We start from the raw sequence: 25,046 nt of genomic DNA on the forward strand, positions 1-25,046 counted from the left end.
AATAAATGAACCACTCTGGTTGACATACTGTAAGCATCCCTTTTCTCAAAGGCTACTTGTTAAAGGGGGGGGGGGTTCCCATGCTAAACATGGACAATTAAGTTGTACGTTTGTTCCGGTTTGTCACAAGTTTCGGAAAGTTTTTTTCGAATATGGCTCTGTGTGATGTTAGATGGAGCGGAATTTCCTTATATGGGTCCTAAGGGCACTTCCGGAAGAGCGCGCGCTCCCGTATAGCAGAGCACTGAGAGCACAGACATTCACTGATCAGAGCGAGAGCGTCGCGAAATGTCACAAAAGGAGTGTGTTTTTGGTTGCCAGGGCAAGACAACCCTGCACAGATTACCAAAAAAAAAAAAAAAACAGCATTAAGGGACCACTGGATGGAGTTTATTTTTACAGAACATCAACGGAGTTGTGCAAGTGTTTTTGTTTGTCCCTGCATTTCGAAGATGCTTGTTTTACAAACAAGGCCCAGTTTGACGCCGGATTTGCACATTGTTTATTTCTTAAGGATAATGCAGTCCCAACGAAAAAGGGTCACGATCGTGTGTTGGAACCGCAGGCGGTGAGTAAAACTGCTTCAAATATCTCTGTGTTGTTAACTTAGCTATCGGCGCGTAAGCACATCAAGTAAACAACATGCAATGTTGTCATCAAACTGCACTTTCCACATGTACAGCTTAAAAAAAAAAAAAAAAGACGACATAAAGTGGAACTTAGTCATTTTCCAAAACCGCTAAGCAAATATATACAGTTTGAGTACATACCACATAGAGACGACGTTGCTGATGCTGCTCTTGTTAAATTTCAGTCTCTGGATCTGATTCTGGATCATAAATATAGGCTGAATCTGACTGTTAGCCATGGTTTGTTTTGGATGTTTTTTTCCTCACGGTAATGTCACAGCTTCCAAACGCTCTCAACGCAAAAGCCTACTGGCGCTCGTGATTCTTTAGCTCCGCCCACACGTCACGCCTCCAGCCACTCGTGTTTTTCCGGGAAAAATCGGTACAGACTATCTTTCTCTTATGAATATAATAAAACTAAAGACTTTTTGGAGTTATGAAGGATGCAGTACTACTCTATAGGTACTCAAGATTAACAGGATATTGAGTGAAAACGAGCATTTCATCCCCCCTTTAAGGTGCAAAGCATATCCAAGGATGTGCCGCTCTTGGAAGCTTAACTATAGAGCTGACATCTCACACTGTAATGCCACAATTCTCATGAAAGCATGCATTTTAACTCTGTGTTACAAAGATAACCTGCCTTGTGTCACTACAAGATACAAAGTCAAGCTAGTAGATCCCCACCTCTGTTGTTATTTGAGGCTGAAGAATGAGCATATGGAAAACATCAAACTGTTGAATTACACCTAATTAAGTGTATCAGAGGAGGAAATGTGTGTGTGTGTGTGTGTGTGTGTGTGTAAAAATAATATTTTTTTAGAAGGACAGGAATGACTGTAGTGACCTCTGGTGGTGAAGGAGTTCTCAAAATCATTTGTTCTGACAAATCGTACACCCACAGCACATTTTAAAAACCACAAGTACTTAGAAGTGTTTCATTTTAAAAGTATTATTTATTTAGCTATAAAATAATACAAATATTATTTTTCTAATTTTAAAATTCTTCATTCTGTTTTCCTTTGAGTCAAATGTGATCAGTTTAAGTAATAGTACACAACACTCAAACATAAGAAAACACAAAGCATGCTTATAATAATACTGTGTTTTTAACTAATCATTTCAGAAAGTCTTCACTGCTGGACATGAGCAGCAGAAGATTACAGATGTTTAGTCATCTCCTCCACAGAGGTTCAGTAGAGCTCTCTGGTAGTCACCCTTGGTGTGCTCCTGAGGAGAAATAGAAAACGAGAAAAGTTCTGATTAACATGCTTCTTGATTGAAGGCAAACTAAGAGTTAAGAAGAGAAGAGAGAGGTAAATAACAGAACAAGTAAGAAAGAAAAGAGACAAATGGAAACTTACAAAAATTGTCTGGTACAGAGATTTTCCAAAATTCCTCTTAAACTCTGCACGGACCTTCATGAGATCAACTTCACAGCGGGAGACCATGATGCGGGTTATGACTTTCTCTTTAACACTTTTACTCTGCAAACACCAAAATCAAAATGTTCGGTATTGACACACTCTTTCCATAGATTAAACTGTTAAACACAACTCAAAATCAACCAAGGTCACCTCTTTACATGTCAAGTGACACACAGTCAAAATGAGATATTAACCTTCATCGCATCACTGAGTTTGCTGGCAAAATACAGATGCTTGTTCTCCAAGCACTCAACTGTAGAAAGACAGAGATACATTTTAGGACATGGTAACATGTTTTTTTTTTTTTTTCAGACTTTGACTCTTTAGTTCTGCTCTGCCATGCATTTCCACAGGGATTTCCATGAAGTGTTCCTCACCAAACAGCTTGTGATTATGTTAAGATTAAAAGAAGAAGGTATTCCCAAGGAAAATGCAAGAGCGTGAAAGAGTACTTGAGCAGACAGGCATAAGCATCATCAAATCTGCCACATATCTCTAAGTGTTCGGACAGCTTATGTGAAGAATGGACAGCTGATAGATACCTAGTGTGAGGAAGGATTTTTCCAGATCTCCCTTCACCTCCTTTCGAATACTCTCTTTAATGTCATATGGGCTGTATCTCTTGTACCTATCAAACACTGAGAAAAAGAGTTGCTGGTTACGTTGTTGCACAAATAATAATGACAATTGACTTCAAATACAGCTCTTTTCATGTTTCACCTTTCTGCAAGTGTGGGACACTCCTCTCAGAGAAGATTGAAATCCAGGTGGTCACATCAGTTCCTTTTCTCTTCACTCCAGCTTCATAAAGAGCCTAAATATTTTTTTTTTATAATTGACTAAAGATTAAAAAATGCAACTTTTTGTTGTAAACATAATATTATTTGAATCATGCTAAATATCAGTTAAAGGGCTCTACTCACTCTTGCATCATTGTCGATCTTCTCATAGTCCACCACGTTACTCGGCTCATCTCTTTTGGCCTGTGAAAATGAATGATTCAAGTGTGAGTACTGTACAGCAATGCAGAATATGCAGTTTGCAAACTATATTGGTGGTAAGGGAATTACTTGTTGCACATTGTGCAACAAAGCGGAATCTGATCATTATTACCACAAATAACTATTATAGATATCTATTAAGTTACCTGTACAAGGGCAAGGAGAAGCTTAGCGACATCACCAGATGTGTCTCCAGAAACATCTTTTTCCAACTCTTTCTTAAACACTTAAACACAAAAAGAAAGGCACATGGATACTAATGTATGTGTGCTTTTGATGCCTTTTAAGGAACAGCATCACTCACTCTCTCTGTAAACCTTCTTGATTTCCCTGAGCTCTTCATTGTTGCGAGAGCAGATCATTTCAGTAAGACTCTCCTCATCAGTGCCCAGACCCTGCAAAAAAACAATAACTGTCACATGCATACAGTGATATATGAATACATTACTGTCCAGAAGTCTGGGGTCAGTAAGACTTTTGTTTTGTGTTGTTTTGAAAATAATAATAATAATAATAATAATAATAATAATAATAATAATAATAATAATGATTTTATTTAGCAAGCATGAGTTAAATTGATTTTCATTTTTAAATAAATGCTGATCTTTTGTAAATTTCTATGAATTAAAAAGTTACAATGTATCCCTGGCTTCCACACAAATATTAAACAGCACAACTTGAGTAATGAGTAGGCTAAAATAAAATATTTCATAATATTACAATTGTTACTGTATTATGGTCAAATAAATGTAGCATTGGTGAGCATAAGATTTTTTTTTTTTTTTATCAGTAGTGTAGGTTATTTTATTCATGGTTTTCATACATTTTTCAGAAATTATTATTAAATATGGAGTATGAGTTTGATTTTGATACTTCAGCAGAAAAGAGAAGTAAACAAGCAGCGTCCAAAAACAATTACAGATCTATGTAAACATACCTTCATAGATGATTTGAGTTCAGAGGCGTCATATTGTGCTGTACTCTTCATCAAGCCCAGAATCAGATGCTCCAAAGAGCCTGAGAGCGCCCCCTTGAGGGCACTCACCAAATCCTGCAACACACACAGGGACAAGTTGTTAGAGAAGCTACTTATACATATCACTGTACTTTATAAAGGTAAAATAATCCGATTTTTTTATAGATAGTCCACAATTTTGTTTATTAAATTATGGTGTGTACCTTCTTTGCCCGTTTTTCATACTCAAATGCAATTTCGCTCCTTTGTGAGCAACTGCGTCTTGTCAGAATATCAATGATCGTCTGCTCATCCACACCTGAATGAATACATAAAGGCAATCTTGAGAGGGATTGGGATATTACCATTAAGATAAGGACTAATTGCACCTTTTTATTTCCTAGTATAAAATCATTAAATAGTCATCAGCTACTGGAATAAGTGACCATGACATACAGCCAAGTATGGTGACCTATACTCAGAATTCGAGCCCTGTATTTAACTCATCCAAAGTGCACACACACACACACACACACACTCACCGTGAACATACACTTGGAGCAGTGGGCAGCCATTGATGCTGTGGCGCCCGGGGAGCAGTTGGGGGTTTTGTGCCTTGCTCAAGGGCACCTAAGTCATGGTATTGTCAGCCTGAGACTCGAACCCACAACCATTAGGAGTCAAACTCTCTAACCACTAGGCCACAACTTCCCGCATACATATGTGCAATCAAACACATTCACACACTAAACCTTGATATTCATTAAATAGCAGTGTGAGTACTACAGCATCATAGAATGTGCCTATATCTTACCAGGGAGTTTAACACAAACCCATTTTATGTAGCCTCTATTGATTTAAAATCATACATATATTTCAAGATTCTACCAAAATAGGCCTACTTACAAGACACTGACTCATATTTGGCAGTCACCACTAATTATTTACAACTGGTTTTTAAACAGAGGAGGGCTCATCAACCATTCTACCTTGATTAAGAGTCTTAAAGCACCACACAACCTGTTTAAGGTAGTTAAGCAGAAAGCCAAAGCTCAGTTAGACTGCAAATATAACGGCACTGAAACAAATATTTCAGAGAAAGGATTATGAAATGCCACTGGGGACTCTTTTTGTGTTCCACTGTAATCTGTGGTGCAAAATCAAATCTACAGATTCCAATGCAAATGTTAAGTGTTTATGGCATCATCCTTTACCTTTGGTTTTGATGGCTGTCTCGATTTTGGCCGCATCCTCCTCTGGGTTAAAATCATAAGCTGGGACCACTGTAGGGCATTTCGGTTCTCTCTCCTGAAAATATATCAGAAAATGTAGATATAGAAATGTAATCTATAATAATATATAAAATATTATGGATGAAATAAAAAAACAATCAGTCTTAATAGCCACATCAATGTACAAACAAGTATATTTTGTTTGTTAAAATTTGTGATAATACTATATTTTATGTTACAACTGTAATAACTTACCCCTCCATAACTCAATGTAAGTTTCGTCAAAATCTCAGACACTAAAGCCATTTTCCTGCAGAGGACAGAGAACACATGCAATCATTCAAGTTGAACAACGAGTGGATGAAACAGGTGATAAAATCGGTGTTTTAAGCCGCTGTAAAATACAACCTCACCTTTTGTTTCAAAGGTCTAAGTGATTGTTGTCATAGTTACAGTGATTAGTAGGACTGTGTAGATAAAGGCCCAGTTCAGTTTCATCATAAGCAATAATGCAAATCGATAACCATTTTGCCCTTAAAGGTGTCACAGAGAAAGTTATTTCTCATGGTATTAAAAGAAGACTTAAAACAGCTTTTTGTTGTGCTGTTGTCCTTCACCAATGCTACAGCGGTTAAACATCCCCTATAGTGCTAACAGGAAATCATTTCTCTATACTATATATTACGAGGTGAGCTGTGAAGGGATTGTTTGAACTTTGTTCAGGCACACCCAGACACACACCCTGTACACATTCCACAGACAACTGAATCTCTGACCATCACACACACACACACACACAGAGCAAGACCAATACAGCTTTTTCTGCAGATTAAACAGGACTCGAAAAGTGACGCAGTATAATCGGCAATAAAAAGTCTTAGTAAGATTCATACTACAGCAGTCCTGTCAAGAGATGCAGTTCATGTTTCTCTGTCTAATCAATGGCGAATCACCACAGAGGAGCGGAGTCTTACCTGAGATGCTGTGGAGAGTGAAGGTGTAGCGGTGGAGTTCCAGTTGTAGCTCTGTGTATGGGATTACCTTTTAAATGCAGTCAGCCAATGACTCACGTCTCCTCCTATCAACCCACACCTACACCCACTCAAGATAAAGACCCTAAAGTTTCTTATTAGTTATTCATTTACTGGGCTATACATTCCTTACAGAAATTTACTATACTGCTCACAGTTTGTGCTAAAATGTCATCTACAGTTCCGGTTACCACTGTGAAACCGCACATTTTCAAAGGGAACATGTATTAATGACAACTGCCACCATAAATATATTTTTTTATTTCATTAATAAAAAAATGCATCATGTTTCTGTTTGCATTTTGGAAATGCTGTTACCTACAATGAAAATTAACACTGACAAAATGAGAAACTTGTCCACTTGTAAATCTCTTTAGGTAAATTGAGTCATTCATTTTAAAATATGCACATGTAGTCTGTGTCACTATTAATGACTTGAGGGATTGGCAACTGTGATTTCACAAATTTGATACATACATCCAAACATAGTTTTCCTCATCTCTGACATCACGGCTGCAGGCCTGTGCATGAATTTCAGTAATTCAGCATGTACAATAAGTGTTTAAATTACATGAAAAACAGTCAGTTTGGACGCTAAATATCATTATGTTGAATGTTGAGCAATAGTGGTGTGAGGTAACCCTACCCACGACTGTTCCTGACACAGAGGAAATGAATCAGGACACATGTATATGTGGTGTGTAAAATAAAAGCAGCATAGCAAGAAAAGAAAACAAAAATCGATGTTTTTAAACCTAAACTATAATGGGAATAAAAAAGAACATGCATCCTGAAACTAAAGTAGGTTTCTAAAATAAATAATTTAATTAACATTAGCTGTTTGTAATGTTCCATTAGTTAAACATTCCTAATGGTTAGAGAGTTGGACCGAAGGTCATAGGTTCGAGTCTCGGTGTTGGCAGGGGTTGTAGATGGGGGTGGTTGAACAGCGCTCTCTTCCACCCTCCCTCAATACTCATGGCTGAAGTGCCCTTAAGCAAGGCACTGAGCCCCAAGTTGCTCCCCAGGTGCTGGATATATACTTGCCCACTGCTCTGAGTGTGTGTTCACGGTGTGTGCACTTGGATGGGTTAAATGCAAAGCACCAATTCCGAGTATGGGTTAACATACTTGGCAAAATGTCACAACATTTTATTTTACTTTAAACTTATTCACTGAGTAACTACATGACAATAACAGTAATAACAATGCACCATGCAGTTTAATTGATCATACAATCATTTAAAGAGAAAAAGCTTAACGATTAATGCCGTTATTGAGAATTAAGTAGTAAATACATTTGGCTTGCTATTAAAAATGTAGGGGATAAAATCACCATCAAGTCTTTCTCTGATGTAATTATTACAGATTAATTGTCAAACGAGTGGGTTAAACAGCTATTTATACATCTTGAGCAGGCTCAACATGTTCACTTGGATCTAGTATTAAACTGCTTCACAGATGGTTTATGAGCAGTATTGGGAGAACCAGAGTGGTTTAGAGATTCAAAGGAAGTATGTTTGCTAAAGGCGGAGAAGCATTCCTCAATCAGTAGAGTTTCTGCCAATGTTTGACTGTGCTGTCAGTCATAGCAGCAGTTTTATAGTGAGAGAGGACAGCACACTGACATCTACAAACACACACTGCCTTCCATGTTTTATGGGGACATTCCATCAGTGTAATGGTTTTTATACTGTATATTTGGTCCCCTAAACCTACCCTTCTTAAAACTTTCAGCATTTTTAGATTTACATGAAACTTCATTCGGTATGATTTATAAGCTACTTTCCTTATGGGGTGCAAAAAATGCCCCCACAAGGTCAAAATTTACAGGTATTATTGTGGTGATATTTGGTCCCAATAGTGTAGGGAATGCCAGATACACACACAGCTCATACTACTATAATCTGTTCTGATTTAGTTCTTTGTGCCTTACTTAATTATATGCAAATAAAGCTAAGTGAGAGTGACTCTGTTAGAGAAGCTCAGAATACATGTACAATAAAAGCCATCTTGCATGGGTCATGTGTTCCCTTAGCAATCAGTGATCTAGACTTGCATCCATGGCAACGCATGCAACAAGCACTGAGCAATACCTCAATGAGGTGATTCATCCCATATACACATAAATAAGGGTCAGTCCCTTGATAGCAAATACCATCATTACTTAAAAGTGTTACAACACTTACGGATCGGAAGCAGACCTTTTCAGTTGACACAGCTGATTCAGTACAGCTTAAACAGAACAACATTTTTTCTTCTTCTGTGCATATAAGCATTATATTGTTCTAGATTGTGTTAATATAGCTGATTTAAGCGCATCAAAACTGCTGAATGAACTTACTGGTCATAGAACAGACCGCAAGAGAAAAATGACAACTGCAATTTTCATCACAAGCTGTGGGATTTTTTTTTTATTGTCATCAGCACGTTCAACACACTATTTGTCAATGTGTGACATGCGTCTTTAATAAAAGTAATTTAGGGGGTTAAACCTCTAAATACAAAAATCACAACATTAGATGAAAACTGTATTTCAAAGAAACAATACTTTTGCATTTTTGTACAGGTGTATATACAAAACAAAGGCAAAATACCTCAAATCGGACAAAGAGGAAGAAATGGACTATTTCTACAGATCTACTGGAGAACTAGTTGAAGAGTGCTTGTGGATTAAATCAAAAGGAGACCACTGGTTAATCTGTTAAAAATGGAGGATGGAAAAATATACAGAGGAAAAACCCAAGTCTTCAAAACAGAAGGACGTTTTTCTTCAGTACAAACTGTGATCCACTCAAATGATTAGCATTACTCACAAATTAGCATATTATGGTGTGTATATCATACAAAACATTTGGTCATTTGTCAGTGAAAGTATGACAACCTTAAAAGGGACTGTGTTACTATGATACTCGTCTTAACATATACATAGAAAGATTAAGTACTCATGCCCCAAAACCAAAGCAAGAGAAAAATACAATACTGCCTTAGTGATGGACATTTAAAGAATAATTGGCAAATAAAAGAAAGAACATTCCAGGCCTCTGGACTAGCACACAGATAACACAACACGTTACACATGTCATAATAATAAACAGCTATAGATTAGATCAGAAATCAATGCGTTTAATCGATGAGAGTGTAAGAAATTAATTTGCTAACCATTTAAGTGCCATAATACTTCCAAAAAGTTTGACAGAACCAGCACAAACAGTGGGATTGAGGATCGCTAAAAAGATATTCATAGAGAATACACAGGCCAAATCAGGATTTTAAAGAAATGGGAAGAGGGTAAAGACATCAGGACGTGGGAGAGGCCAAACCAAGCCAATTTCAAGCCAAACAAAAACACATGACGAAGTTCTGCATTTAAAGCATTTGCATGCAATTTTCGGTTTCAAAACATGATTATGCCATTATTATTGCTTTCTGCTCAGTATTATTTTGGATAATTCTTCATTTACACACCTGACCCTGATTCTCGAAGAGGACAATTTCTTAATATTATTTCACCACTTTTTAAACCTTGTTTTTCAAACGACTGTACTATAACGCCGTCCCCTTGCAGTTACGAGCACATTCGCTCTCCTCCTCAACTATAAAACAATAGTTTCCCTGAGCAGTCCCAAAATACCCTTTTATGAGGTCAGATATTTGATGGATTGTCTTTCACGGAACAGATACAAACACGAATACTACAGGTAAAGCAGTGCCAGCCCTTACAAAAAACATTAAACAGAGATGTCAGATCAGAACATCTTTACTAAGGTTATTGCTTGTCCTCGTTTGTAGGCTGCGTGCTAAATGCATTCAATTTGGTTCAAATGCGCGTGTTGAAGGGGCACAAAAATATTGACACAAGGATCCAACATCTTTTAAAAAACAAGCCTGTGTACACAGCTGCAAATTAAAAGAAAGAAAAAATAAGTGACTGTTTTTATTCTCTCCTCTTCCCTGATGAGCTGCATTACTAGGTGCAAAAAAACGTCTAGACGCATCTCAAAAAGGGTCAGTTAGGAACAACGCCAACCGCCTCCAATCCCCATGACATTTAATACGAACTGCTAGATCCCCTGGAATGTCAACACATGCCCCGATCGGTCAATCATCGCTCCACTCAGCTCACTTTGACGGAAATCTAATCACAGAAATCACTAATGCACAACAGGGTGTCACACCACCATCTAGACAACGAGTGCTGGCTTTAAAAGACAGAGATTTAACAAAACACAAACAAGTATTTCATATCTTACCGATCTAAAATAACAGCATGTTCCTTCAGGTGTTTTTTTTTTTTTTTTCCACAAATTAAATTGAAATCGTTTATTGCTGGGAAAAACACAAAGTGCTACCTTTCGTTAGGTTCTACACATCATACATTGCATGATTTAACTAACCATATAACAAGATTATATGCACGGTATTTGTGCTCACTGCCTCAGTACATGCCGTTTGATCATAAAAGTTTCAGTACGATAGTGATTCAGGTCTCATAGCTTGAGTCCCATGTCATGCCTCATCCACTGTCTTCTCCTGGGGCTGGGGCAGTGGTTTCGCCAAATGATGTCCCTGCTGAATGTGTATATGCTGGAAGAGGTCAGTAAAGGGCAGTGCTGTGATATTAGCACCAACGTGGGCTGTTCATTGTGGCACCGGAGAAAAAAGACAGGGATTTCAGCTCTAGACGTTCATTTCCTGACTTCGTCTACCCCAGCCAGACACCTCGTTACCGTCTACGGCCAGTAGAGGGCGACGCTGGTGCGGTTAAATGCAGTGGGCGTTTCCGCTGAGATCTTATGCAGTCAGAACAGGAGGCTGAAAGATGAAGCTGTGGCGTGGAGGAATGCTCCGATGCACATTACAAGACATCGCCATTTTTTTTTTCCCCTTGCATCTGAACTTTCCTCTTCTAAAGGTCCGCCAGCCTTCTGGTGCATGGCCGGTGGGGGCAAATTCAATGTGTGGCTGGACTCTGAGAAGTGTTTTGTGAGAATGATGTATACATGAACTGAGGCTGAAGTGAGCTTAGAGTTCTTGTCAGCATGTTAGTATTATCTCTCTCTCTCCATCTCTTTTTTTCTGAATCTGTGCAGTATTAGGATAAGTCTCTATCAGGCCTCCTGAGGCAGAACCTGCTCAAAGTCTGAGCCAAACAGCTCCTTATAGAGTGGAGGGAAGCGTGTGTGGACCGTTTCTGGGTAAAGAGCTCTGAATGTGCTCAGTTTTTCCATATGGCGGCGGCATAACATCCGAACGGTGGACACTTTACAGACAAGCTGAGGGAGGACAAGCAGAACATCAGAATTGGTTGTTCGAAGGCAATTTTACTTGGGAAACTAGTTTCTACAAGGGTAACTGCAAACATGAGTATATATATACCTTTGTGAGAATTCCCTCATCCCTCTGGTTCTTCTGCAGGAGGTTCTGGAGGGCAATCTTGATCTTCTGCTGGAGTTTCTCCACTCTGGTCTTCTCCTGGAGCCAGGAGCGATCTACACACAAGGATCAATTGGATTTAGAGGAAGAAGAATTTAATAAATTACAATTCAAAGAACACAAGTAATGCATTCTTAGAAATTAACTAGGTCCCAGTTTATATTAGGTGGCCTTAACTACTATTACTAATTTATTACTTTTACTACACATATTGTATTACAAAACACTGCTGGTGCTATTGAGGCAGGACACGGGTTCTGTAAGATTAGGGACATGTTTGGTGGTATGGGTTTAAGGTCAAAGTTATAGTTACCGTGTAACTATAAATGTAAGAACACAAATTAATTACAGATGTAATTACTTGGAAGTTTTAAAAAAAGTAGGATCCTGCATGGAAAAAAATGAACAGCATTTTTTTTTTTTACAATTTGAATACAACAACAACCACAAATACGTATATAACATTCAAATTCAAACTGCAATTCTGAATCAAAGTTTGCTACTTCAAATTCAGAAACTGATTTGGAATTTAAAAGGAATTTTGATTTCATTATGGTTTAAATGACAACCCTGATATTCAGAGAATGCACAATTCAAGCTTCTGCAAAATGGATGGGACTCCAACTCCTATCAGTGAATCTCTCCGTCATTGGCCTTGTTTTTCTTCCCTCACCTGCAGACATCAGCACGTATGCTGAAAACAGGCCGATCTCATCTTCACTGAGCTGTAGAGAGTTCAGGCTCTTCGCAAACTCAAACACAGAGCTGATAAGATCATCACAGCCTAGAAAAACATAAAAAACAGCCGTTAATGCTTTGTATTTCCATTTGCTATGTCCTTTTCCTTTAAAAGAGGAATCCAGCTCTTAAGCGCACCCAATGCTTTGAAGACCTCCGGCCCAGCATATTTGCTGTCAAAAAAGACAGTGTTGTTCTGGGAGTTATATGCCCGACACATCCTCACGAACACGACTTCTAAAGAACCTGAGAAGCAGAAAAACACACTCATTATTCAGTGGTTCTGCCACAGTTTGTCACTACTCTGATGCTGTTATGTGAGCTTGGATATGTTTAGAGGTTTATCTGAGGTGTACCTGCTTTGAGCAGCACGATCTGATCGTTCTGACAGAGCTCCATGAATCCATCAATGCGCTTGGCAAACTCAACCACATACTGCACAGCTTCAGTGACTTTAACTGCACACAGCTGCCACATGTCCTCCTGAGACTAGATAGTGCAGAGAGGTCTGTTAGTACACATAGCTTATTATTCCCCTCAGGGATCATTCAAGTGCATCCATCCATCTTTCTGTCCATCCATTTACATACAACGACAACAGAGAAATGTGGGGAAAACAATTGAAGTAATTAGTACAAACTTGTTCTGTTTTGAACTTTTTTGTGCTTTATCAACCCTCACTAGTCATAGTACATAGTATAAAACTCTTTTAGTCACTTCCAGCTGTAAAATCCAGTGGTGGTTAAGAAACTAATTGAGATGATTTGTCTGCATCTGACCACTCAAACTGTTAATAACAGGTGTACACACAGAGCAAAATGGACATAACCAAACACCTTCTTTTGGTACGCATCCAGGTCGGTCTGTAAGACTGTCTGCCAGCTGCTGGGCTGTAGCTCTTCTCGAAGATACTGGCACGTCTCCATGTGAGACTTGCAGATGTTCTCTGACAGATGTTCTGTGTTAGAAACGCACAAATAGAGTCAAACAGCTGGAGCTGACACACATTCCTGGGTTTGTGAAATGCACATCAGGCATACTGAAGTTGTATTTTATTGCCACATATTTTCTCAAACAAAACCATTAAGACTCATTTTATTCAAAAAAAAATAAAAAATAGTCCTGTGCTAGTATTTGACTGGTCTGTGTTAATGAGGCACTTCTTACTAATGACATGTTAAATGGGCTATGGAGGTGAGTTCACAGACCCCTGCTGTTTCAAACCCCACAGCTGTCAATCATGCCCATAATGGCAGCATCCCGTATAATTATGTAGGGCGGCTCTATGTAATTTCATTTGATAATATTTTCTTTCTTTGCAATTACGTGCCAAATGATGCCAAAGTAACTAATAGCTAAAATGATTAAAAAAAAAAAAAATAGTAAAAATATTCTGTCTTTGATATCATCTGTGAGATATTCAATGCAATCTTCCATAATAATGACAAATAGAATAAATTCTAAAATAAAATAAAAAAATATAACAATGAAAAATGTAATAAAATATAACTTTAAACATATTTTTTGTAAGTGATTAGTATTATATAGTTGTTACCTAGGTCATTGTCAGGAGGTGAAGTGTCTCCATTGCTATAGCAACAATATTGATCTAAGCCAGAGTCCGAGCTGAGGTCGCACACAGGTTCTAGTTTAATGTCATCCATGTCTAGACCTGACTGGTCTGGAGAGGGCTGAATGTCAAGGTAAAATCCACCAGTCGCTGAATCCACCTTTCCCTGCTCTGGGGTCTGACCGCTCACGTATCCACTGAGGTCATCGGTGAGCTCTGTGAGACCATTGGTGGACAGGGCGTAAGAGGGCGTGAGTGGCTCCGCCTCTCCTGGAGGTTGAGGTTCCCGCCCCTTCTCTGTGTCATCACCCACTTTCTCCTCCTGCTGCTGTTGACGGTGTTTCTGAACCTCTGCGAACAGACTGTCCCTCTGTTTCTTAGACATCCGGCCGAATTTTACAGCTGTGAGTGAACAGTTTATCATTAATAATGCTAATATCAAACGAAATGTCTGAAAGTACTGGTAACACTTTACAGGACGGCCACATCACACTGTAAAAAAATATTTTTTTCGTAAATAAAAAAATTCAGTTTTTCCACATGCAATTTGGGTGTCCATACTAGACGCATCGCGACAGAATCAATAAAATAATCACAGCCAATCAAAAGCGCTTGTGGGTGGGCTCTCTATGATAGCACACTGCACTCACAATGAAATGGATAAGTTTATACTCTAATTCGTAAATATCAAACCTTTTTAACATCATTAAATGTACACAGTGAGTGACTGATACCATCTTTAGTATGCTTGTTGGTTCGCATTGAATTCACAATTTTAACGCACATGTTTGCTTTATTTTATTTTATTTTAAGATCTGAGGTAAACTATCCATTGTTTTTATCAGTATGGCTATAAATGACACGCAATATGATTTTCAAACTCATATTAGACACGTTCAACTTGGAATAAAGCACATAATCAACTGAGAATTAACTACTGTCATAGATTGTATGTTGTTGTTGTTCCAGCCGTGACGTCGCAGAAATAGAAACCATTTCTAAAATAGAAATTTTGCATGTCACGTCGCAGCTAGTTAGGAAATCTTTTATTGTTATTAAACTGTTTATTGTGAGTTTGTTACCTTAGGTCCATTAATAATATGAACACAAATTCAACTTTGGATTTTATTAATGTACTAGTTAATCATAAATTATTAATACATGTTTCAGTGTGTTGACTAATGTAAGTAATGTTAAGTATTGTTAACAAATGGAACCTTATTCTAAAATTTGAATAAGGTTTGAGATTGTTAACAAGGTTAAAAAGTAATTAGCCAAGATCTGGATTTCTACCAAAAGCACTGTGAAAGATACAACTGGAATAACATTTTCGAATAAATGCAAAAATATTAGCATATGCCTTTGCTTAATAGCATTAAAGCTCATGGTAAGTTTCTGAAAATGAAAGGTATTTTTACATTTAAAACCCTACTGTCACACTCTACACATCTCAGGAGAATTATATACACCAGCAGCCACATGCACATCACTCAGACTGCTGTGAGGGTTGAGAGCCTACCATCTCTTGACATGCCCACTGCTAAGCATTTCTGCAGGCGACAGTGCTGGCAGCGGTTTCTGCTGGTACGGTCGATCAGACAGCTCTTCTGCCGAGGACACGAATATGACACAGTGCCCTGCTGACTCCTCCTGAAGAAACCCTGAAAGAGAGCGAGAGAGAGAGAGCACAACTATAGGTCACCTCTAGCTTGTATCTTTGAAGTTCGCATTGCAGCACATTTCAGAATGATTTATTTACTCTTAAATTATAACTAAATAGGGTTTTTTACACTGCATATTTCCATGCAGTTAAGTGACTTTTAAAGGAATATGTCACAAAATGCGCATTTTTATGCCTCTCTTTCCAGTGCAGCGGTGCGTTATGGGAGCTCCAGATGAACTCATATGCATGAAGAATGCATGAAGTGTAAATGCCTCTAGAGCACTCTAGTGAGCATAAGCACCTTCTGTGGTGGTTCGTGCCACACATTTAGACAAGTATAAATAAGGCATGGATGTGCATTGTGAATGCAAAGCAGTGTGATTTTACTTTATTTCTTATTTTATTTTTCTGTAAATGGAAAACATTTTGGCCATTGCAACATGACTGAAAGTGAAAAATGTGTGATAGAAAAATATTATACTATTTAAGACTGAAAAAATTATAATCTACACCACCACAAAAGTTTAGGGTCGGAGGTTTTAGCATCATTGCTTCAGTCTTCAGTGTCACATGATCCTTCAGAAATCCTTTTAATATGCTGATTTGATGTTCAAGAAATATTATCATCAATGTTTAAAACATTTGTGCAGTTTAATATTTTTGTGGGAACCATTAATTTTTTTTAGGATGTTTTGCTGAACTTAAATTTTAAAGCAACTGCATTTGTTTGAAATAGAAATCTTCTGTAATATTATAAATGTCTTTAATTAGTAAGTAAATATATATTTAAAAAAACACTCAATGACCCCAAACTTTTGAACGGTAGTGCATATTCTAAAAAATTATGATCATGATTATAACAGCATTAATTATATAAAAAAGAAAAAGAAAAAAGGAAATAATCTGATAGATGCATTGGGATCTTGCTGACAAGACGCAACTATGAGATGTGTGCACGTGTTTTGTTTTTTTGGTTGTCTTACCTTGCATCCCTCACATGTGATAACACCATAATGAATCCCTGATGATTTATCTCCACAGATTTTACAGGGAATACTCTCTATCTGGGCTACAAAGAGACAAAAACACACTTTCAGCAAAAAGTGAAAAAAAAAAAAAAAAAATCACATTTGTCTTTGCTACAATATTTTCTCCTGTGTCAGCTTAACACACAAAGACAGCTTTAATTAAAACATTTGTTAGTCATTTTCCTCAGGAACACTGATGCGTTTAACATTTCTCGGTTTGTTTGAACGCTCCAACCAGCCCAACATAGCAACACTGGCTTAACCGAAACAACCAAAATAACCAAAATTAGGCAGCGTGCTTGGGGAAACTTGTTTGGAAAAAGTTGCAATTCTATTTAATGCTGCAGAAAAGACTAAATGCAGGTATTCGAATATAGGAGAACCATTATCAATCTCAAATCAATAGGACGCATTGATAAAACGCGGTTTGACAAAGCACGTCTGTTTTTGCCCTTTGAAAACACTCTTTTCTTCCTTTAAACTGATCAGTAGAGACCATAATCACATCAAGACTTTGAGTTTGCTAATGCAGAGAGAACAAGGCCTGAGGTTTGTTGTGCAGAATGTAACCTCAGGCTTTAGCTAGCTGAACAACGGAGAAGATATTTTAAAAGAATGAATCTAGGCAGCACTACATAAAACACTCCATTTATTCAAGCAGAAAAAATGGCTATGACTGTTGAAATCACCCACGGGACTGACATCATCTGTAAGTCCAATCTGCTCATCTAACATCCAACATTCATTTGGGTAACTACAGCATGACAATGCCATCCTCCCTGAAGCCACGAGCTCGCTTCACGACAGCGCCGTGGTGCATTTTGGTAAATATCAAAGTCAAGATGCACTCCTAGTTGGAGATGGCGTCTGTATGCACTGAATTGTGTGCCATAGTCGTGCGCGAGCCCCTCAGTGGCTCGGCTGCGGTTGGTTGTGGAAAAGCACACAGAGATGGTGTGCGAGGCTGTTGAGAGGAGAGCTGGGGGAATAGAGCAGGAGGAGAAATCCATTTAGAGAAGAGCGATGCAGTTGTTCCGGCAGCCCTGAGGCGCATACAGTACAGGATGAAAAAGTAAAACGCATCTCAGCACCATAAGAGCACTCTCTTTTCTCTCGGTCACATACGCTCAGACTCGTATGTTTTTTTCAAGCTGTGGACTCTATTTGCAAAGGCATCAGAGAAGTTTGAGAATGACTATTTTCTCATGATTACAGAAAGGGCTAATCCCCTTTGGTTCTGCATGCCGTATTCATTAAGGGCATCCTCACTCTCTCTCATTAGATATGTAAAACCAATCGGCAGTAATTAGTTACTCTGAAGCACAAGACGCTAATCTGGTCTGAATTATGGATTTATACATCAAAGGCACATTCTCCCAGAGCTGCCGCTGAAGTCTTGCAACAGTAGGTACCGCTGTTCGGCTCTGATGCAAGAGCATGGCTTACAGAGCTGCTATTTCAGACTACAGAAAAGGAGCGCTCATGAGGGCCATATACAGATGAGGATTGTGAATGCATTAATTCTGCACAACAATACAAGGGTTTGTGTAAAGAGATTCGATTGTGGTGGATATTCTTAAAGACTGATTAGCCTGTAGAGGATTTTTAAGATCACTTCAACCATGAACAGTAGGATGAAATGCCCTTCTACATATCTCAAAAGTCAAAAATCTAAAAATGAATATGCATATTAAAGTGCATTATATAAAATATTATACTGTTAATATTGCATTGCATAAAGCAACTGCACGTAAAGAATATTTTATTCATAATTTGTTTTAAATATATATTCTAATATTATATCATTTGATTTAATAGAATAATTAACTATATTACGTACATATATACACACACACACATATATAAATATTTTGTAAAATACACATTTTTATAATAAGTGCATACACGCACACCCTACCTCATATTGTGGAGAAGAAATAATTCCCACCAAAATTTTGTAAAATATGTTAAACAATATGCACATTATAAAAAAGGTATTTTATAAGCTATTATATTAAATAATACCGAATTATATAATGCAACTACATATACTTGTATAAACAATATTCTATTCATAATTTATCTAAATATACTTTTTTAAACACACACACACACACACACACATATATATATATATATATATATATATATATATATATATATAAATAAATGTATAGCATATATTGTATATATAATAATTGTATAGCGTATATATTTAGTATTATATTTATTTCTATAACATATACACATTACCTCATTTTGTGAAACAGTATATATATATTTTTTACTGTTATATATTATTCTAAAGTATACACACATAGTAGCTCATTATGTGAAATATAGTGTATAGTATAGGTTAGAATGTAGTATAATATTATACTACATTGAATAGTTTATTCTGTCCACAGCTGCAACTTCAGATTTTCAGTCAATATAAGAGACTGAATAACCCCAGTCCAGCACTAGATTTTTTTATCATTTCATCACTTTTACAGACAAGCACCAACATTTTACAGGTGTTTATCATAATCTGCATACACAGACTTTCACACACAGAAGACTTCTGTTTGCAAGTGTCGTTTCCTCCTCATGAGATGTTGTGGTTTAACATGTTTGGTCTCTCTCCCGGTCTGAAAGTGCTGATGTGCTGTCTAAGTAGGAAACATAAAACACAGCACCCAACCAAAGTCAAAGCCTGCAGATACACACGCACAGACACACACACACACACACACACACACACACACACACACACACACACACACATTCCCTCCCCCTTCACTCCCACCCTGTGGGGTTTTTTGTAATCTGTTGACAACACTGACTCACATCAGTGTTGAGATAAACACTCCATCATAACAAAGGAGAAAAGAACATTCTGGCACATATTAGACTTAAACTGCTTCAATAATTAAAGGTTTTTGCAAACACCTAGACATTATATCATTATTTTTATATTTGCTAATACTCATTTATTATCTGTAATTAGGGTGAAAAGAAACACTTAAAAGTGAACCTATTATCTGCTCCAAGAACAAACTGAATGGTGACCAAGCCCTATAAAGTCTACATAATTAACTTTCACGGCTAACCCTAATAAGACACTAAATTAACCTATGTGTGCAATAGTTTCAGTTGTTCACAATCCTGCCAAGTCAACTCAGGGTTAAATCTCATTAACCTTTAGTCATGATGTCAGCAGGTCAGGCAAGATAAAGCAGTACTTTCACAACAATCTCTAGCTTTGTTCTTAGACAAAAAGATGGTTGATAACAGAACACTTTCAGTTGATCTGGAAACAGTGTAGGAGGACACGTCTGAAGTGCCGAAATAATCTTCAATCTCTTTGAAAGAGAAGCAGCGGAGGCTCACACAGATGTTCCGCTGCCCTATACCTTATCACTAATAGATAATGACAGCTGCCAGCAAGACTTTGCATTGCCCGTGTGTGTGTGTGTGTGTGTGTGCACACATGGTGATTCAGAGTTGGGGGTGGGGGGATTAAGTAAGACACAGCCGTTGGTGGAATAAACAGCCAGGCGCTCCTATGGCGGTCCACCCCTGCCTGCCATAAATAGGTCAATGGAACAACATTCCCCAATCATCCAGCATGGCAACATTCCCATGCCGTGCCAAACAGCCAACATGGCCGCCCATGTATGAGCTGTCAGAAAGACGCCATCACAACGCATCACATACTTACTGACTTAACTTGTGCCCACGGTAGTTTCAGACTGACTGAGACGTTCCCTCAAACACACACATGCTTTAATGCATATTACTAAAAGATCTAATATTCACTTTGTAATTCAAAATCATAAAAAAGCATAAACAGAGCAAAACTCTGTCCATGCAACGTTCTGAAAACAACACTGCAACATTATACATGCAAGACATTATAACAGACACTAAGAGCTGGAAACATTACAGAAATATTAACACAAGCTTATGCACTCATTCTCTAATGTGCACGCACACACACACACACACATTTCCACAGCTGCCTCAACATGGAAATCCCTGTCCTACCTTTCATGGCTGTGATCATTAAGTACATCTTGAGGCTCTGTGGCCACGCTGAGGACCGTCAACAGCCTCGTCTCAAGAGCATGTGCAGGCTGGGACGCAAGCGTTGTCCTGCTGACTGACGGGAGCGCTGCTGTGCCTCTCGTCTCTACCGCATGAGAATCCATGTGACCGTGACATAAGGACTAAAACCCTTTCTTCCCGCCCCTTCAACCCTTGAGTGACAGATTTGTCATCCAATGGCTGATTAGATTGAGTTTTAGTTGACTGTGTGGTTTAAAGGGTTAGTGTTGACTCTCACTTTGCACTGCTGTGCAATGTGTTTTCATGATACTATACTGTATGCAGGAAGTTGTCTGCAGGTAAGGCTTCAAAGTGTCAGAGCAAACTAAAACACTTTCTCTTCCTCCATGAGAGTGTTTCACGGTGACACACAAGGCATTGGTTGCCTGCTGCACTTATCACACCATCTGTAATGACTGACTTCTTTGTTGATATGTCTCACCATCATTACTTGGCACATTATATATTACAAACTACAATGCATCTAAATGAACTTAAGACATTTACAGTGTGATAAATAAGTGTTTTGAGATATACTCGAGTAGTTCTTTTACATGCATACACATACATATATTTATATATAGATAGATTAAATAGTTTTTTATCTTTTTGATTTTTTTATCTTGTTTTTATTACATTTTGATATATTTTGTATATTTTATATACATTAAAAATAATACCTTAAATTCACGCAACTAATTTAAAGAGCCACACAGATGGGAAATCAATAATTACCTGTATTACAGTGTATGATGTAGCTGTCCATCAGTGTAAACAATGTGCAAAGTAATTAAACCAAAAAGTACACGATTTATAAAGTTATTGGCTTCTAAAGTAAGAAGTCGACTCTGAATCGCTGAAATGAGTCGTTATAGATTATAGATATAGATATAATAGATTTTGCCCATATCTATGTACATAACGAGAACACTTTGCATAATAATCTCCGCCTACCGTCTTGGGAGAAACAAAACTCATACCTGCCCCACCCCCCAAATAAAGTTAGTAGTTGGTGTGATGGCATCATGTCGAGGAGACAGTGTGTTTTTAATAGTAAAAGCAAGGTGGGCTGTCTGCAGCCTTTGTCTGCGCTGAGCTTCATTTACAAACACGTCATTAAAATGAACTGTAACTCCGTGAATACTCAACGAAGAGACATGAGAGAGAGATATATAGAAAGCTTGACATGTCTACTTTAAAACTAAACAAGAACTAAAACAAAACTAAAAGTGCTGCCGAAAAAAGATATTCTGTGATAAAGTAATCCATATCAAAACAACGCGATGTCCGTTTTTCACGTCTCCCTTCATTATATCTAATGTGACTTGTCCCTGCGCTGAACGCGCTCAGATTCAAACTGAAGCGCGTGGCTTGAATATGCCCACACAGAAAAAAAACGCAGCGAGACTGTTCTTCAAGTATTTTTATTTTACTGTTTGCTTCGCAATGAGAGGAATAAGACATAATTCACCCCAAAAAGATGCTAACGCATTGTTTACCGTGAAGTTGTGTGCGGAACAACCAATCAAAACTGACTATGTTAGTTGACCAATCAGAACACAGTGTGCTTCCGAAAGGTGGGGTTTAAGGAAACTGAATCTTTTGAACAGCTTCGCAGGAACCGTTTGGGGATCTCTGAGAATTGAGGTAATTTTAAAATGATATTTTGACAAAATTACAATGTTTTTTTAACCTTGCATGGATTTAAACTAGGGCTGTCAAATGATTAAAATTTTTAATCAAATTAATCAGAATTTTCAGTGGATTAATCATGATTAATCACTATTTGCAATTACACCTGAATCCTAACCATTTTTTTTTTCTGAAATGCATACCAAAAGATAAATAACAGGACACATATACATAATTTTCATGTATTGATTCATCAATATGTGGTTCTTTTTTCCTGAATTTCAAAAGTTTAACATTTACTCAGATCAAATTTACCTGAGCACTATATCAAACCATGCCATTTAACTACAGATAGTGTAAGAGTTTTAGGTGAACCAGTGGTTAAATATAGCCACATATCTATGAAATTATGCATAGAGAAACTCGAAAGCATGAACTCAGAAACACAAACATGCGCCACCATCACATAAGCAGCACTCTGGGCACTCTTGTTTTTGGGAGGTGTTCATTTGCTATGCCACAATACTTTAGGATCGATATTTTCACGTTCTGAAGGCTTCAAGTGCCAGTAAAACCAAGTAAAAATGCATATGCTTTCCCAAACAGCTGTAATTTTCGCTGCATTGCATGTATGCGTTCTGCGCATGCGCAGTGTGAAACACAGGACGCTATAACAGGAAGAAGCTCCAGCGTATCAACTACCAAAGTCGTTTCTGTTTATCGAGCTTGGCAAGAATGTATTTGAGAGTAAATGGGGTAAAACCTTAAGCTTCTTTTGTGTTTTCGTCGCGGCGCTCGCCGCTGTTTTTTACTATCTTGAGAATTCAGAGATCGACGAGACTTTCCCAACCTGAATAATGTCACACTGCGCATGTGTGAAATGCTTTAAAAAAATTGGCGTAATTAACAACAAACAATTAATTAACCCCGTTAACGCGCTATTTTTGACAGCCCTAATTTAAACCTGTTGTACAGGACTTATAAACAGTGATAGGAAGCTTAGAATTTTCATCTTACTGGCTCTTTAATCTAATTACTGTAATTTACAGGTGCATGTATGTTTAATGCTACAATTATATTGAAAGCATGTACATGCTAAATTAATAACGTTAATTTAACTATGTACATAAGAAAATATATACAATGTAATGTAAAATAGACTAACAATTATAATTTCTTTTTAAATAAAATTTATACATTTTATCTTAAGTAATATATTACGCATATATTCTTATATATATTTATTTTTTCCAATATATTGCAATATATTGAAAGCGGCAATCATTTGTATATTTTGTAATTTATATTATATAATATATGTGTCATCAATATATTATTAAATGTATTCAAATATATAAAATATTAGAAATAAAAAGGAAAATAATATATTACAATATATCACAACATATTTTAAGAAATACATTGATAAACATATTTTCCTTTCGTAAGGGGGACCTTAATTTTTACAAGCAGCATCTGTAAACATATTTTCTCTCTGTTATCTCGGTCAGTGTCATGTACTTGTCGAGGTACGGCCACGGCGACTCACTCCTCGGGATTAACTGTTCTCCGACCTCATCCTATGCCATCATTTCATCAAATAATTTTTTGCGTGACTGGCCAAGGAGTGGTACCATCCGGAGCAGAAGGTGGCGGTAATGCATCATAAAGATGGTTGGTTGCTATCCACCGTAAACACGAACAAGATGAAGTAACGCCGTCCGTCACTACTGATCCAGGATCAGCGATCTTAGCAGTTGTATTTCCCGATTTGAGTTTGAGCTTCAGAAATGCTTGCGAAAATGTAGCTTGTGTGGAAGCTACCGCACTACTTGGTAAAAAAAAAAGAGCTTCGCTACTGAAAAACTATTTGATTCAGAAAGTAGCGAAGCTACGACCAAGCTACTGAGAAATGTAGTTAAACTAGTAGCTTCGCTGCTTGTAGCGACAATACTGCCCAACACTGTGTGTACACATCTTTATTGGTGCAGAATGAGCACATTTCACAAAGATGGCTATAGTTTCACATTCACTTTAATTAAATTGTGTATGCTTGATGTTTAAAAGAAATGTTGTTTAGAGTGAATGCCCCAATAGTTTTCTCTGATATATATTTAAGATTTAGTTGTATTTCATATGATGCATGTGCTAAGGCATGAATATTCAATGTTTAACACTGTATTAAATTACATACATGTACTGTAGTTCTTAGACATCCTTAATCTCTAATGACTCCATTCTGTGATCTCTGGTTCTGTGGACGTTGTTTATTTGTCTTAACACAGCACTGTTAACATGCTGTGTGGTATCACGTTTAGCATCGGGGCATTTTAACGAGTTAAAGAGCACAGTATCGGGCCCGATACCGATACCAGTATTGGTGCATCATATAATAACATAATAATCAAACAGAATATAATGTATATATATATATATATATATATATATATATATATATATATATATATATATATATATATATATATATATATATATATATATATAAATTCTTAAAAAAATTTTTATAAATGTATTTGGATTTTTCTGTATCTCAGAGGATAGATTCACAATGATCTATCATTATACCAGCCATCTGTCATTAGACATAATTATCT

At 37.3% G+C, this 25,046-nt stretch overlaps 2 protein-coding genes across 3 annotated transcripts in view; both read right to left on the reverse strand.

Moving 5' to 3' along the window:
• Window positions 1-1,565: 1,565 nt before the first annotated feature.
• On the reverse strand, window positions 1,566-6,315 carry anxa2b (annexin A2b). The gene is made up of 13 exons (XM_026212753.1): window positions 6,219-6,315; window positions 5,500-5,554; window positions 5,227-5,320; window positions 4,237-4,331; window positions 3,995-4,108; window positions 3,362-3,452; window positions 3,204-3,283; window positions 2,980-3,039; window positions 2,777-2,870; window positions 2,599-2,694; window positions 2,251-2,309; window positions 1,994-2,116; window positions 1,566-1,859 (listed from the first exon to the last, which is right to left on the reverse strand). Exons 2-13 carry the CDS (start codon window positions 5,548-5,550, stop codon window positions 1,800-1,802), a joined length of 1,017 nt encoding a protein of 338 aa, XP_026068538.1. The 5' UTR covers window positions 5,551-5,554; window positions 6,219-6,315; the 3' UTR covers window positions 1,566-1,799.
• Window positions 6,316-8,673: 2,358 nt separating this feature from the next.
• LOC113049512 (nuclear receptor ROR-alpha-like) overlaps window positions 8,674-25,046 on the reverse strand; it is a 40,846-nt gene continuing 24,473 nt past the window's right edge. The window contains exons 1-10 of one of the 2 annotated variants that reach the window (XM_026211918.1): window positions 20,740-21,287; window positions 16,666-16,751; window positions 15,539-15,680; window positions 14,005-14,421; window positions 13,286-13,407; window positions 12,806-12,938; window positions 12,588-12,695; window positions 12,385-12,495; window positions 11,655-11,767; window positions 8,674-11,551 (exon numbers count right to left, since the gene is read on the reverse strand). In XM_026211918.1, the coding sequence (XP_026067703.1) occupies window positions 11,387-11,551; window positions 11,655-11,767; window positions 12,385-12,495; window positions 12,588-12,695; window positions 12,806-12,938; window positions 13,286-13,407; window positions 14,005-14,421; window positions 15,539-15,680; window positions 16,666-16,751; window positions 20,740-20,767 (1,425 nt within the window). In that variant the 5' untranslated portion in view covers window positions 20,768-21,287 and the 3' untranslated portion in view covers window positions 8,674-11,386. Of the gene's footprint in view, window positions 11,552-11,654; window positions 11,768-12,384; window positions 12,496-12,587; window positions 12,696-12,805; window positions 12,939-13,285; window positions 13,408-14,004; window positions 14,422-15,538; window positions 15,681-16,665; window positions 16,752-20,739; window positions 21,288-25,046 lie in introns of those variants that run through there. The other variant, XM_026211917.1, reaches the window with a different exon arrangement.

Source organism: Carassius auratus, chromosome 30 (assembly GCF_003368295.1).
Source record: "Carassius auratus strain Wakin chromosome 30, ASM336829v1, whole genome shotgun sequence".
Taxonomy (NCBI): Eukaryota; Metazoa; Chordata; class Actinopteri; order Cypriniformes; family Cyprinidae; genus Carassius; species Carassius auratus.